The sequence below is a fragment of the Xiphophorus hellerii genome, chromosome 2 (assembly GCF_003331165.1).
Source record: "Xiphophorus hellerii strain 12219 chromosome 2, Xiphophorus_hellerii-4.1, whole genome shotgun sequence".
NCBI lineage: Eukaryota > Metazoa > Chordata > Actinopteri > Cyprinodontiformes > Poeciliidae > Xiphophorus > Xiphophorus hellerii.
The window spans coordinates 1636408-1649883 of record NC_045673.1 but is presented as its reverse complement, the minus strand read 5'-3'; the positions used below and the strand labels follow the sequence as shown (position 1 = coordinate 1649883).

Here is a 13476-nt window from a genome sequence, read left to right as displayed (position 1 = left end):
TGGGATGCAGCTGATGGAGTTTACGTAGGCGAAGAGCTCAGGTGTTTCAGAGCGGGTCGTGCCAGAGAGGCCAGTCCTCAGGAACGCTGGAGAGTCTGAGAGCCGACGGAGTTCCAGATGTGAGATGTTGCAGTTTCTCTGCAATATATTTTCATCCCATGGATGTTAATCAACGGTGTCCAAAGTGTGGCTGGGGGGCTGAATGTGGCCTTCTGGATGATTTTGTGTGGCAGAGATGATCTGTAAGCAGAGGCGATGGTCAACTTTTTTTATTTCTTTTAGATCGACAAATTTTACAGACCAACTATACCATAAAATTACAAAAACGTTTGGTGCAACACAAGTTTCTTATTCTTTGACCAGAGTTATACATTTGTTGCTATTTTGTAATATTATATTACCACAAACATCCAGAAACTCTTGCTCAGATTTGGGCTGAGAAAACAATCACTCCCTAAAAAAATCAGCAAACTATTTTGTTTGCTTCAACAAAAGCTTGCATCGTTTGAGCAGATAAAATAGTAAATATCATGAATTTTTGTGTTCAATAATAATAAACAGCCTGCAGTATCTTCCTAGAAGCCCAGAACAAATGACAACCAGCGCTAAAACACAGTTTCTGTGTTTTAGAAGCAGTAAAGGGAAACCCAGCCAGGCCGGGCGTTTTCCCTGCGGCTCCACAGATGCTCCTCTGTGCTCTAATGGTTCCTGTCACTGCGTGATAGATTGAGCCCGGTGGGCTCGGCTCGCGCCCCCTGCCCTCACCCACCTGCCTCTCTCCTGGGATGCTGACTGTGTGGAAGACGCCTGCATGGTGTCAACCTGCTGAGTCTGGATGGATCATGCAGGACAGCAGTTCACCGTCTGGAGGAACTTTATAAAAAACGACTCAATTTCAATCACACATCATTCCAGTTGATCCTAGTTATCAATCAGTTCATTAAGTTCATTTTATTATTCAAATTAGTTTAAAATGTTTCTGAGGAAACCCAGCAGAGCATCGAGTCGTTGACTTACAGCATTCACTCCTCCTGACCAGCAGGGGGCGACGGCAGACGATCAATATCGCTTACAGCAATCCCTCATACAGAGCATGCATGTGGCGACAGTAGAAAGGAAAAGCTTTCCTTTAACAGGAAGAAACCTCCTGCAGAACCAGAACCGGGCTCAGTACAAGGACCAGAACCGGGCTCAGTACCAGAATCAGAGCCAGGCTCAGTACCAGGACCAGAACCGGGCTCAGTACCAGGACCAGAATCGGGTTCAGTACCAGGACCAGTCTGCTGAGAAGACGGAGCTGAGACAAAAACAGAAACAGAAGAACTGAGAACTATTGATGTGAAAAGTATAAATTTAGCAGCAGGAGAGTGAGAGCAATTTGGTGTTGGCAGCATTATGCCAGCCGATGTCGTCCTCCAGGAAGGAACCACAGCCAAACAGAACCGGGTCAGTACCTGGTCTGGCATTAAAATCTTGATGACATCTTCAGAGGAAGATTTGTGTTGCTCCATGTTGGTTCATCATGTGGCAGCTTTTCTTACCCAGCAGTGACACTGAGGCAAAACATGAATGTAGATTTTATCACAAGATGAAGGAAATCTGCTGATTATTGGTTCTGTTTTCCTTTTTTGTGTTGAAAGATGCTGAAAAGGAAATCACTGATGTGGCCATTAGTTCACTAAGACAACCTGACTACAGCAGGAACGATGCGCTGTTAGCTTCTATGACGCCTTTTCGCAATAAAATAGTCTTGAATCTAACCTTATGATAAACAATCTGTCTTTTTAATAACAAACACACAGGGATGACATTCTCCGATGAGACAGTTCCAGCATTTCGTTTCTGCTCCAACACATTTTTCTTCCTGTGTGTTTTTCATTTCTTATTTAAATGATTTCTGAGCCTCTTCGTGTCACTTTGGATCTGCGGTTGCCTTCTCGCATTACATGCTCCGTTGGTATTCAGAGAGGAAGTGATGCATGAGCAGCCATGCGATGCTCTGAGGCTCTCAGCAGCCTGTGTGAAGAAGCACAGCTGATTTTTTTGGGCCACTCTGATGCAGCCGAGTGTCGCTCTTTGGCAGCTTTTCCCTTCATCTCAGCGCACACAGAACAACCTGATTGTTTTCTCTTCTTTCTTGTGCAGTTGCTGAGTTGCAGTTTTCTTCCTCAAACATTGGTTGGATTGCTCTGAGTGAAATGTGCGCTGGTCCACGCCCAGATCTAATTTCTGCTCTGTGACATGTTGGAATGATTATCACAGCGGTGAAGCTAAACCACACGGGACGGTCAGGAGTCATAAACACGGACGCAGACGGTGGAAAGATCCTCCTAGAGAGAGAATCTGCAAAAAAAAACGTCTCAGGAGCAGCTTGTTGCGTCATCAAACATCGTACCTGTTAGCACGACATCCAGCCACGCTGGGGATGTATTATTTAGAAGAAAGTTGGAGTAATCACATTTAGTTTGTGTTTCGGCTTTCTGCTGCAGCTAAAGGAGATAACGGTGCTTTCTTTCTCTGCTTCCACATCTGGAAAATCTTCTCTCGGTCGTCAGACTCAGTGGTAATCTTCGGACACACCGGTTCAGCATAATAATGTCATGATGGTAGTTTTTAACAAGCCCACATGCAGAACACAAGACAGGAGAGGTAGGATCAGTGTTAAATGATTTAATAAAGATCACACAATTATCAGTGAGAATCAGGATGGTCTGGTCCAGGGGCAAAAACAGGGACGGCAACAATGGTTCACTACGAGGAAAGAACAGAGTGGTGAGTTCAGGGGTCGTGGGAAGGAAGGAAATCTTTCTGGGAAAAAACAGGCTGGTCTTACTTGTTGCTGATGAACAGAGTCTTGGAGGGGAAACCGAGTATGTCCGGGGTCTCGGTTCTTGGTGGGTCCAGGAACAACGGAGGAGTGCGGTGGGCAGCGGACAGGTAGGCACGAGAGCAGCGGGGAGACGGAGGAGTGGTACGGCCGCCAGCCGTGGGGTCCAGGAGATAATTGCCAAAACAACGGAGAGGTAAGTCTGGGAACTCGGGCAACCTGTGGATACTTTCCACGGCGTCACGAGGATGGTTCAAAAGCCAGGAATTCAACCGGGATCTCATCAAAGGATCACCTAAAAGGCAACGGAGTAGATAAAGATAATTACTAGAATGTTCAAGACAACTAGAAACACAGAGACAGGCTCAGGGGGGCTCAGAGGTACCGTGACTGGCTAACACTCAGGCGACGCTGGACTGGCGGCCAACTCCTTAAGTCTGCGCCGCTGATGAGGATGATCACGAACAGCTGCGGATAATAATGCACCGCACTCCAGCCGGAACCTGTCGCCATCTGGTGGTAAAAGGTAATAAGGGTGCACAGGAACTCCCACCATGCAGCCAGAACCCCGGAACATAACAGTACCCCCCCCTCAACGGTCGCCACCTGGCGGCCTAGACGAACTGGAAGGCAACGAGGAACGATAGTCGGAGATAAGGGAAGGGTCCAGGATGGAAGAACCAGAGATCCAGGACCTGTCCTCCGGACCGTAGCCCTCCCAATCGACGAGGTACTGCCAGCCGCGACCTCGCCGACGGGAGTCCACGATCCGACGGACGGTGTATGCAGGATGGCCATCAATGTCACGGGGGGGTGGGGGGGGTGCGGCTGGAGGGCAGAGCGTGCTGGTCTGGACCGGTTTGATCTGGGACACATGGAAGGTGGGGTGGGAGCGGAGGGAGGCGGGCAGACGGAGACGGACAGCCGACGGACTGAGTACGGTTTCAATGGGGAAGGGACCAATGTATCGGGGAGAGAGCTTTCTGGAAATGGATTTGAGCGGAACGTCACGTGAAGAAAGCCAAACCTGTTGACCAGGGACGTATATGGGTGCTGGTCTCCTCTTCCGGTCAGCCAGGCGCTTATTTCTATCCGCAGTGTGGTTGAGGTTACTGATAACAGTGTTCCAGACCTTCCGACAACGGCGGATGTGATGACGGACTGAGGTGACCGAGATATCCTTTTCCTCTGAGGAAAGAAGAGGGGGTTGATAACCAATGGAAGCCTCGAACGGGGACATACCGGTAGCTGCCGAGATGTGGCTGTTGTGAGCGTACTCCACCCAAGGGAGGAATTGGGACCAGTCAGAGGGGTTGGTGGAGGTGAAGCAGCGGAGAGTGGTTTCCAGGTCCTGGTTGAGCCGTTCGGTTTGACCGTTGGTCTGGGGGTGAAAGCCGGAAGAGAGTGAGACAGATGCGTTGAGAGCCGAACAGAAACTTTTCCAAACCTGAGAGACGAACTGAGGACCTCGGTCAGAGAGGATGTCCTGTGGGATGCCATGGAGTCGGAAAACGTGTTTGATCAGAAGTTGAGCGGTTTGAAAAGCCGTGGGCAACTTACGGAGAGGAACGAAGTGGCAGGTCTTGGAGAAACGGTCGACGATGGAGAGGACGGCGGTCATGCCCTTGGAAGGAGGTAGGCCGGTAACAAAATCTATAGATATGTGAGACCATGGTCGTTTGGGGACGGGGAGAGGTTGCAGGAGACCAGATGGAGGTTGGTGAGAGGTCTTATTTCTGGAACAGGTGGTGCAGGCTTGGACATACTCACTGACATCCTTATGGACAGAAGGCCACCAAAACTTGCGGAGGACGAGTGCAATGGTACGGCTTATTCCGGGATGTGCAGAGAATTTTGAGGCATGGATCCAGTGGAGGAAACGGGCTCGGACAGAGACAGGAACATAGAGCTTGTTGGGAGGACAGGTGTCGGGTGCAGGTTCCGTCAACTGAGCTTGAGTAATGATGTCTTCGATCTCCCAGGTAACGGTGGCGACTGTACAACTGGGAGGAAGAATAGGGGCAGGGGCCTTCTCGGAATCATCAGACGAATACAGGCGGGAAAGTGCGTCGCTGGCGCTCCTCAGGAGTCAGGCGAGTCCGACCTAACTGCATGGGCTCGGGTTCCTGAAAGGCTCGGGGCGGAGAAACTGCCGAGGGAGAAGCGGAGCCACCGAGGTGTCTAAACGGTTGGCTCCTACGACCCCAATCTCTCCTTCGGGACCGGATTCTGTGATCCAGTCGGATGGTCTGGCTAATTAATTCCTCTAGGGTCCTAGGTTCTTCGAAAGTAGCCAGCTCATCCTTAATGTTTTCATTTAACGCGTTATAATATGCGCTCTTAAGCGCGGCTGGGTTCCAGCCTGTTGCTGCAGCCTTGATACGAAAATCAACGGAAAATTCTGCCACAGTTCTATTTCCTTGTTTAATATTCCACAACTCTCTGGAATTAAATGACTGGTCAGCATCTTGGCAAAACACCTGTCTGAACTCTTTTATGAATTCATCAAATGAACAGCCATAGCGTGCTGGATCTGGGAAACGAGCTTCGGCCCATAACAAAGCTTGTCCCGACAATGAGGACAGGACGTATGCTATCTTGGAGCTGTCGTAAGGGAAGCTCCTCGGGGAGTGATTAAACATTATTGAGCATTGAAGGAGAAAACCATTACATTTTCTCCGATCACCTGTGAATCTTTCGGGTGTAGGTGGACGGATCTCAGAAAACGTGGATTGGATCTCCGGAGCTGGGTTTGAAGCTGGAGCGGGATCTGGAGGAGAAGTTTGAGGGGCTGAACCTCGAAGGAATCGGGTTAATTCAGACAGTTGTTGGTTCGTTTCAGTTTGGGTTCTACTTAACTCTCTTAGTGCGTTTTCATGAGTTTGCAATGTAGATTGTTGTTCGGCTAAGGCTCTCCGGATTGCGTCTGCTGGGCTGATTTGTTGGCCTGAGTGTTCTGTCATGATGGTAGTTTTTAACAAGCCCACATGCAGAACACAAGACAGGAGAGGTAGGATCAGTGTTAAATGATTTAATAAAGATCACACAATTATCAGTGAGAATCAGGATGGTCTGGTCCAGGGGCAAAAACAGGGACGGCAACAATGGTTCACTACGAGGAAAGAACAGAGTGGTGAGTTCAGGGGTCGTGGGAAGGAAGGAAATCTTTCTGGGAAAAAACAGGCTGGTCTTACTTGTTGCTGATGAACAGAGTCTTGGAGGGGAAACCGAGTATGTCCGGGGTCTCGGTTCTTGGTGGGTCCAGGAACAACGGAGGAGTGCGGTGGGCAGCGGACAGGTAGGCACGAGAGCAGCGGGGAGACGGAGGAGTGGTACGGCCGCCAGCCGTGGGGTCCAGGAGATAATTGCCAAAACAACGGAGAGGTAAGTCTGGGAACTCGGGCAACCTGTGGATACTTTCCACGGCGTCACGAGGATGGTTCAAAAGCCAGGAATTCAACCGGGATCTCATCAAAGGATCACCTAAAAGGCAACGGAGTAGATAAAGATAATTACTAGAATGTTCAAGACAACTAGAAACACAGAGACAGGCTCAGGGGGGCTCAGAGGTACCGTGACTGGCTAACACTCAGGCGACGCTGGACTGGCGGCCAACTCCTTAAGTCTGCGCCGCTGATGAGGATGATCACGAACAGCTGCGGATAATAATGCACCGCACTCCAGCCGGAACCTGTCGCCATCTGGTGGTAAAAGGTAATAAGGGTGCACAGGAACTCCCACCATGCAGCCAGAACCCCGGAACATAACAAATAAGTGAGTTATTATGCCCTTGTGTGAATTTGAGTCTGCGTTTGCAGACTTGGAGAAACTTGGGTGGTGTGCCCAGAATACTCCCACAGCATTAAAGGTTTCTTTCATCTCTCGTTCTGTTCCCGTCTTTCTTTTTCCCCGACCCGATCTGTGTTTTCTTACTGGAGCTTTTTTTTCTCTGTGAACATCTTTGATTTACCGTCTAAACTGAAAACTGAGAATTAAAGCAATCCAGCGAGTCGTAAAAGGTTTCTGTGATACTGCAGTCACTTTTATGATGATGTTATCTTTTTATTAGCTTGTGCAGGAGCTAAAGGGAAGGTTGAATTATTTTCTTATCGTCACAAATGCCTCTTAGTTTTCCACCTGGCCCTGAGATTTTGTTTTGAGCAGTGGAGTGCTCTTATACAAATATTGTAGAAATATCCTATTTAAAACTCAACATATTGAAGCAGTTAGTGAAAAAATGAAACTTGCGAAACAAGTATTTTAAAAGATTTCTGTCTCCACACTAGACCATGACGATGCGTCACACTGGGAATTCCACATCACTGATCCCAATAAATCTCAGCTATTCAGGAATAGAAATGCATCAAAAGCAACACACACACACACACACACACACTTCACCAAATCTCCTCACTTTTCTCACATTTAAATGTTTTTCAATATATCAGCAAACTTGTCAAGATAAAAAACACAAGACAGTAGATTCATTTCTAAAAAATTTTTGAAAAACAAATTTCTCTAGTAAACATTAGATTTTTAATTGGCACAGTAACTCTTCACATCCATCCAAGTGAGGATTTTCTTTGTTGATGTTCATAAGAAGGAAAATATCTGCTGACTTTTGTTTTTAAGCAGCTGATCTCAGGCTCTACTGGAGCAGATAGCTGGACTAGGATGCTACACAAGGTCAATGGAGTCAGCATATTTACTTATGAAAACATAAAAGAAAGTTGAATTATTTATGTTTCCTATTAATAAATAAATGTTAGCAGGGTTTCTTTTGTAGTCTGGAAAAGTCTAGAATTTGATTTGATTTCCTTCCTTATCTTAATTATTTAATTTTTTTAAAAATTTGAATAAGGTCATAGGATGATAACAAATAAATAACACCAAAATAAAGTAGTAATATTACGAGAATAAAGTCATAAAATGTTAGTGGAAAAAAGTTGTAATATCACAAGAATAAACTAATATTATGAAATTTAAGTAATAATGATAGAGACCAATTACCATAATTTTGTATATTTATTTTACTAACATAATGACTGTTATGATAATGTTATTCCTGTAATGTTGATGAATGTTGCTTGGCGACGTGGCGGCAGCTGCAGGCTGCATCACATCTTCTCCATCTTGGTTCTGATTTTTCTGCAGCCACTGGAAGCCATCACATCTCACCAGCAGCCATCTTTGTGCTGCTGGCAGAGTTCCAGTCACGTTCACCTCTCACCAGTAAAAACAGCAACAAATGCTGTGGTGTCAGTGAGGCCTGGTGGTCACCCTGTAACCTGAGCCACCAGGGAAGAGAAGACGGAGGAGGATTTCTCCGTCGGACGGTCCATCAGCTCCAGCTTGGACTCATTCATGCTGCAGGAACTCACCGCCTCCACAGAGTAATCCCTGGAATCCCTGCATGCACAGGACAAACTTTTTCTGTTGACTTCTCCCCTCCATCCTGTGCTTCACAAAGCCAGCCCGCAGCACTAACCTGCTTCATCTTCCTCCTCCTCCTTCTCCTCCTCCTCCGCCTTGAAGCTTGAATCAGCATCCTGTCACAGTAAATTTGCAGTCATGGTCACACAGTCTACTTGACCCTCAGAGTACAAATAAATGGGGGAAATGAAAGGCCAGAAACGAGACACACTGGGTTTATTTTTCAAACCATTACTGTGGTTTCACTCAATAAATAACTCCTCTGAAACGTCAAGGGGTTTGTGTCAACGTTGGTTTTCCATTGTCATTAAGCTCTTATTGCTCTGTCTGCTTGACTGATTTGGTTTTCAGAATAATTTAACCCCATAATCCCTGAATGTACATTAAATTGTACAAAAAATGTTAGCACTTGTATTTTTTCAGTCAAACCTACATTTAAATAAATTTAAACATTACACCTACTGGTAGTAGAAAGTCAGGTATGGTGCACACATACAGTACCTGAATTCACAGGCATGTAAATTCATTCATAAGGAATGAAGCAGTGTTCAAACTTAGTATGTTTTTTTGTTTTTTTTAACATGTGTTATGTCTGGTATAATTATTGTCTGAGTGCTTAGATGAAGCCCAACAAATTTACTCTGGGTTTATTTCAAATGTAATAAAGATGGAGATGGAAAAGAAAGGAATGTGGAAAAATGTTTGAAGGGAAAGAAAGAAGGAGATAAAAGTAGAGAGACAAAGAAGCTTGGAGAGAGCAAGTCTAGGATCTGCTTCTAGACCTGCAGAAAGAGAGAAAACAAAACTGAGGAACCATAGCAACAAACAACATATTCATATATAATAACTACAACACAGAGTTCATCCAACTCAACTTTCCTGTGTCACCTCAGGTGTCCCCAGGGTTCTGTCCTGGTGCTCCTTTCCTTTCTGATATCCTCCCCTTTGCCAATATTTTCCGTGTATTTAGCATCCATTCTCATTGTTTGGCAGATGACACCCTGCTCTGCTGATCTGAAGGCTCACCTCAAACTTTCTCAAATCAAATTCTGACTAAACTAAATTTTTCCTCATTGGTACAAAATCCATAAGATCAAAGGTTGACAAGCTTTCTCTCACTGTCGACAGCTCCGTCGTGTTTCCCTCCCTCTGCCTGAACCTGGACTCAAACTCACCTGTCCAGGCAGCATGCTCACTTTAATGCCATGTTTCATCCAATGTTTGCACTGGGAGCAAATGAAGACAGATTTACAGACTGTTTTGCATTTTTAAAGCTTTTCACTTGATTACTTTTTATATTTGACATTCTTGTACCTTTGCAACTCAGCAGAAACCTTTGGAAAACTTTTCTCCTCACCCCTCCAGCTCAGCAGGTAGAAGGTCAACTCTTACAACAGCAGCTTCTACTTTCGGACATATTTGCCAAAAGTTTTGCTGCTCTTCCCCACATATTTCAAGCTCAGGTTTTACTAGCCTCTGAGAACTTGGCAAAGTGGAGAATTTTCCATTGATCATGAGATTTTATTCTCTTTTTTTCATGGGCTGCTCATATTTTTATCCTGCATACCTGTAGCAAACATTTTACATTCAACCCGACGTTCGTTTTTTTTCTCTCCACTGAGAGAAAAAAAACTGAATCGTTGCTCTTTTTCTTGTCGGTTCTACATCAGAAACCAGATGTTTACATACACAGTATCAAAAGATTCATGATATTTTTATTTCTCATCAGAGTCAGGGACAGTGATCTGGATTTTTGGAGACATTTCCCTTGGTCTGATAAAATTAAAATTAAAGTTTTTGCTCATCTTTAGATTTAGAGGCAAAAAGAGAGAATCTTGCCAGCCTGAAAATGTTTTCCCATCATGATGTGATTGTGTTTTGCTACAAGAGGGACTGGTGCGCGTCACAAACAAGCATGGACTTAAATGACTCTTCCAAACAGTTTCAGTGTCTCCAAGACGACCGAGTCCATGTTTTGATTTTCTCTGCATGGAGGAACGAACAAAATTCCAGCAAACATTTGGCAAATCTTGACAATGAGGGAAATTTTTCTTATTATTTTAGCTTCACCAAACAGAAATATGTTTGCAAATCCCAATTGACCTAAAACCAGAAAAGCTTAGCCTGAATAAATGTTAAAATAGGAAAAAAAGTTAGTTTTTTCATACAGTTTACAGTCTATTAGAGGGAGGCCCCTGGTGACCCCTAAGTTAAGATCCCTTTGCTTAAACTTTAAGAGAGCAACTTTTACAGCATCACTCTGTGTCGTCCACAGAGTGTTTTAGGGTCGGAGGCTCACTGAAGCGAAGCGGGAAGCTGGAATGTTGAGTGAAGGTTTTGAAAGAAATGAATCCCACGTTGGTCCAGTGATTATGGTTAATAAAATCTGACCAAGACAGCATAATCTGGCTTGTTTTACAACATCTCGGTTGGAAAGTTTCTTACTCAGATGTATTTGCTTTAGTCATTTGGGTGTAGGCTCTTCTGTTTTTTCCACTGTAGGCCTTCAGACATCAGGGCAGCAGTAAAAAAACAACATTTACCAGTCAATTAAATAATTGGTTTTATTTCCAATAAATCTCTGGTGATTATTGGCTCTTTTCCAGTGATTTTCTCTTGCAGACTCGGCTGTTTGTGGACCAGCCAGATGAACTGACTGGACGGTTTCTGATGGGTTCACATGAGTTAAAAGTTTGGTCCTGAGCAGATCAAGAGGAGGTTTCTGAGGTTTCACCTCGTGACCTTTTGATACTCAGCTCAGCTTCGTATCCTAAACTGATCCATGTAGTTTATCTGTTGCAACTGTAAATATTTGAGTTGAATTTTGGATAATTTTCTGTGGAATTTGTTCTACATTGTGCTTTCAATAGATTCTGAAAGATTTGTTCACTTTGAATATTTCAAATGTTTAAGTTGGCTTAAACACTTAAGCCAACTAAATGCACCCAGTTTAGTCTTGTGAGTTTGGTCATCCATTGATAAAGGAGAAAAGTGCTGCTCTCTGGTCATCGTGGCAACAAAATTCCACTTGGTTGAACCTGAAATTTCAGTCGGTAAAAGTTTGAGAGCCCAGTGTGATTCCATCAAGTCTGTGGCCTGTGATGGTGATGGTAGCATCAGCTAACATAGAAGCACTGAGAGTACTTTCTTTTTCTCTATGAAATTTGTAGGAAAATGTCACCAGACATAGCCAATGCCAACAGTCAGCATTGATACTGATGTTGCATGTGTTGCAGTGATGCTTAGATAATTTACTTTTAAAAATAACATATTCACAATGAAACACTGTGCTTGCAAAATCTGGCTTAAACTAATTTAATGGAAATTTAACCAGTGCCCAAGTTTTATTTGTGGCATAATAAAAAGCCAACAAAAGGTCACATTGTTGAACCTGTTTAACTGTGAATTCAAAGCAGTTGAATAGAAATACTCTATATCACTCCTTACAACCAAAAACTGCTTTTTACTGCAGTCATTAAATACTGAGGGAGAAGTGGAAGAGACAAAGGAACCAGATGAGCTAATTGGAGGTGAGTGGGTGCAGCTGGAGAAGGGAGCAGGCAGAGGAAAATAGATGTGAAGCAGATGAGAAATATTCTGGTAAACGGAGGTGGGCACATCTCCACTAATCTGCTAAAAGTGGAGCTAGCTTTCCATCTAGTGCTTTTGCTAACTTTTAACACACTTGGCTTCCCCCTAATGCATTTTTCTAAATCAATTAGAAATTGCTAAATTTCTCTGCTGTTTTCAGTTTCAGTTCAATAAAGTTCAACATCTTTATTGAAGTTTTGATGTCGATTGGAAAGAATTCTTCTAGCAGTAAAGCGTTTATATTCATGCTCTTATTTTTGAAGAGCCTTTAAGCAGCGGTTCCGTTTCCTCTCTTCACGTTCTCTCTTTTTTTCTCCCATAACTTAATTTAGAACAAGAAACATGCCAGATCAAAATAAAACTCTGCTGGTAGAGAATAAGATATACGCATAAATACAATATATATGGGCGCTATAAAACATGTAAATTATAATGTCAGAACTAAATTGGTGCTCAAGGATTATAGTCTTTCAAAGACAGATATAATTTGATAGGCATAAGCATTTAAATTTGATTTGTAGGACTCTATATGGAGATTCTATATAATTGAAGACAATTAAATATGGAAATTAGGTTTTTGTTGCAGATGTTGCTATGAATAAAGTGTCATTTCCTTCCAGAATATTCCTGTGTGACATTCTGTACCCAGAATGCCTTGCTGTAGGTCAACAGTAAACAGTTTAAAATCTACTGATATACTGTGTGCTTTCCGACACGTGGTAGGTATCATTATTACCAAAGTTAGCATTTTAGCATGAGCTAAATGCCAAGTTAGTACAGTGTTTTACTATTAGGTCAAAACAAGGTTGGTATAGCGCTTTAGCATTAGCTAAATACTATGTTCGTATAGCGCTTTACCGTCAGCAGAACTAATGTTTATGATTAGTGCTTTAGGGTTAGAGCTGCTAACCTTTTAGTTAGCCGTCCCCAGTACTGTCCAGATAGTTCCAGAGTCTGTGGTGTGCAGCTGATAAAACTCCTCAGGTCCTGCGGGAAGTTCCTGCTTCCACAACTCAGAGATGTTATGGCATCAAAAATTGGACCAACACGCTATTTTGCAGGTGATGATAATTTCCTGATGTGCGTACAGGCATATCTGGAATATTAATGACCTTTGTCAGAAATGCTATCCAGAACAAACTGTAAAATCTTATTAATGAGCGATTTTTTTATGTGCCAGCTGCTGGTAATCCTAAACACATGTTGGGAAATTAATAATTAGACTCTTATCTTGTTCAGCTTGCTGAGAATCAGCTTTTCCAGCCAAAGGTACTTTTCTGTGTTGGAGGATCACACCAGCTGTGTCTGATAAGGAGGAGAGATTGATGGAGAAGTTTCAGTTTGGGCTAGATTAGCTGTTCCAGCGGTTAGGGAGGAAGGACAAAAGCAGACTTCATATCCATCCATCACCTCCTCAGAAAGATTTATGCAGAGGTGGAGGGAATGTGGCATGCTTACTAAACCTGAGCTTCCTTTGTGTTTATGTGTCCCTTCTCTGAAGGCTTTGAAGGCGGTAATGCTGTTTGATTGGTTCCCTGAGCTCATTTTCACTTCCATTACAAGTCTATCAGTGGAAGGCAGGATCTTGATGAAAGAGCCTCTGTAGACAATTGATTTCAGTAATG

General features: G+C 43.8%; 2 protein-coding genes and 1 long non-coding RNA gene across 3 annotated transcripts in view; 1 reads left to right on the top strand and 2 right to left on the bottom strand.

Annotated features, from left to right (window-relative positions):
- Positions 1 to 13476, top strand: part of tmtc2b (transmembrane O-mannosyltransferase targeting cadherins 2b) — a 97014-nt gene that overhangs the window by 50760 nt on the left and 32778 nt on the right. The gene's annotated exons all lie outside the window — the stretch shown is intronic.
- Positions 2656 to 4886, bottom strand: LOC116730920 (uncharacterized). Its single transcript, XM_032580496.1, has 2 exons — positions 2834 to 4886; positions 2656 to 2751 (listed from the first exon to the last, which is right to left on the bottom strand). The coding sequence occupies exon 1, from the start codon at positions 4325 to 4327 to the stop codon at positions 3203 to 3205; it is 1125 nt and encodes a 374-aa protein (XP_032436387.1). The 5' UTR covers positions 4328 to 4886; the 3' UTR covers positions 2656 to 2751; positions 2834 to 3202.
- On the bottom strand, positions 5844 to 6594 carry LOC116730930 (uncharacterized). Its single transcript, XR_004341436.1, has 3 exons — positions 6401 to 6594; positions 6022 to 6310; positions 5844 to 5939 (listed from the first exon to the last, which is right to left on the bottom strand). It is a non-coding gene; the product is annotated as an uncharacterized LOC116730930 (long non-coding RNA).

What these genes read in the sequence shown, in the direction of transcription:
- LOC116730920 (XM_032580496.1), bottom strand. Translation starts at nt 4,327, where the DNA reads ATGGCATCCCACAGGACATCCTCTCTGACCGAGGTCCTCAGTTCGTCT.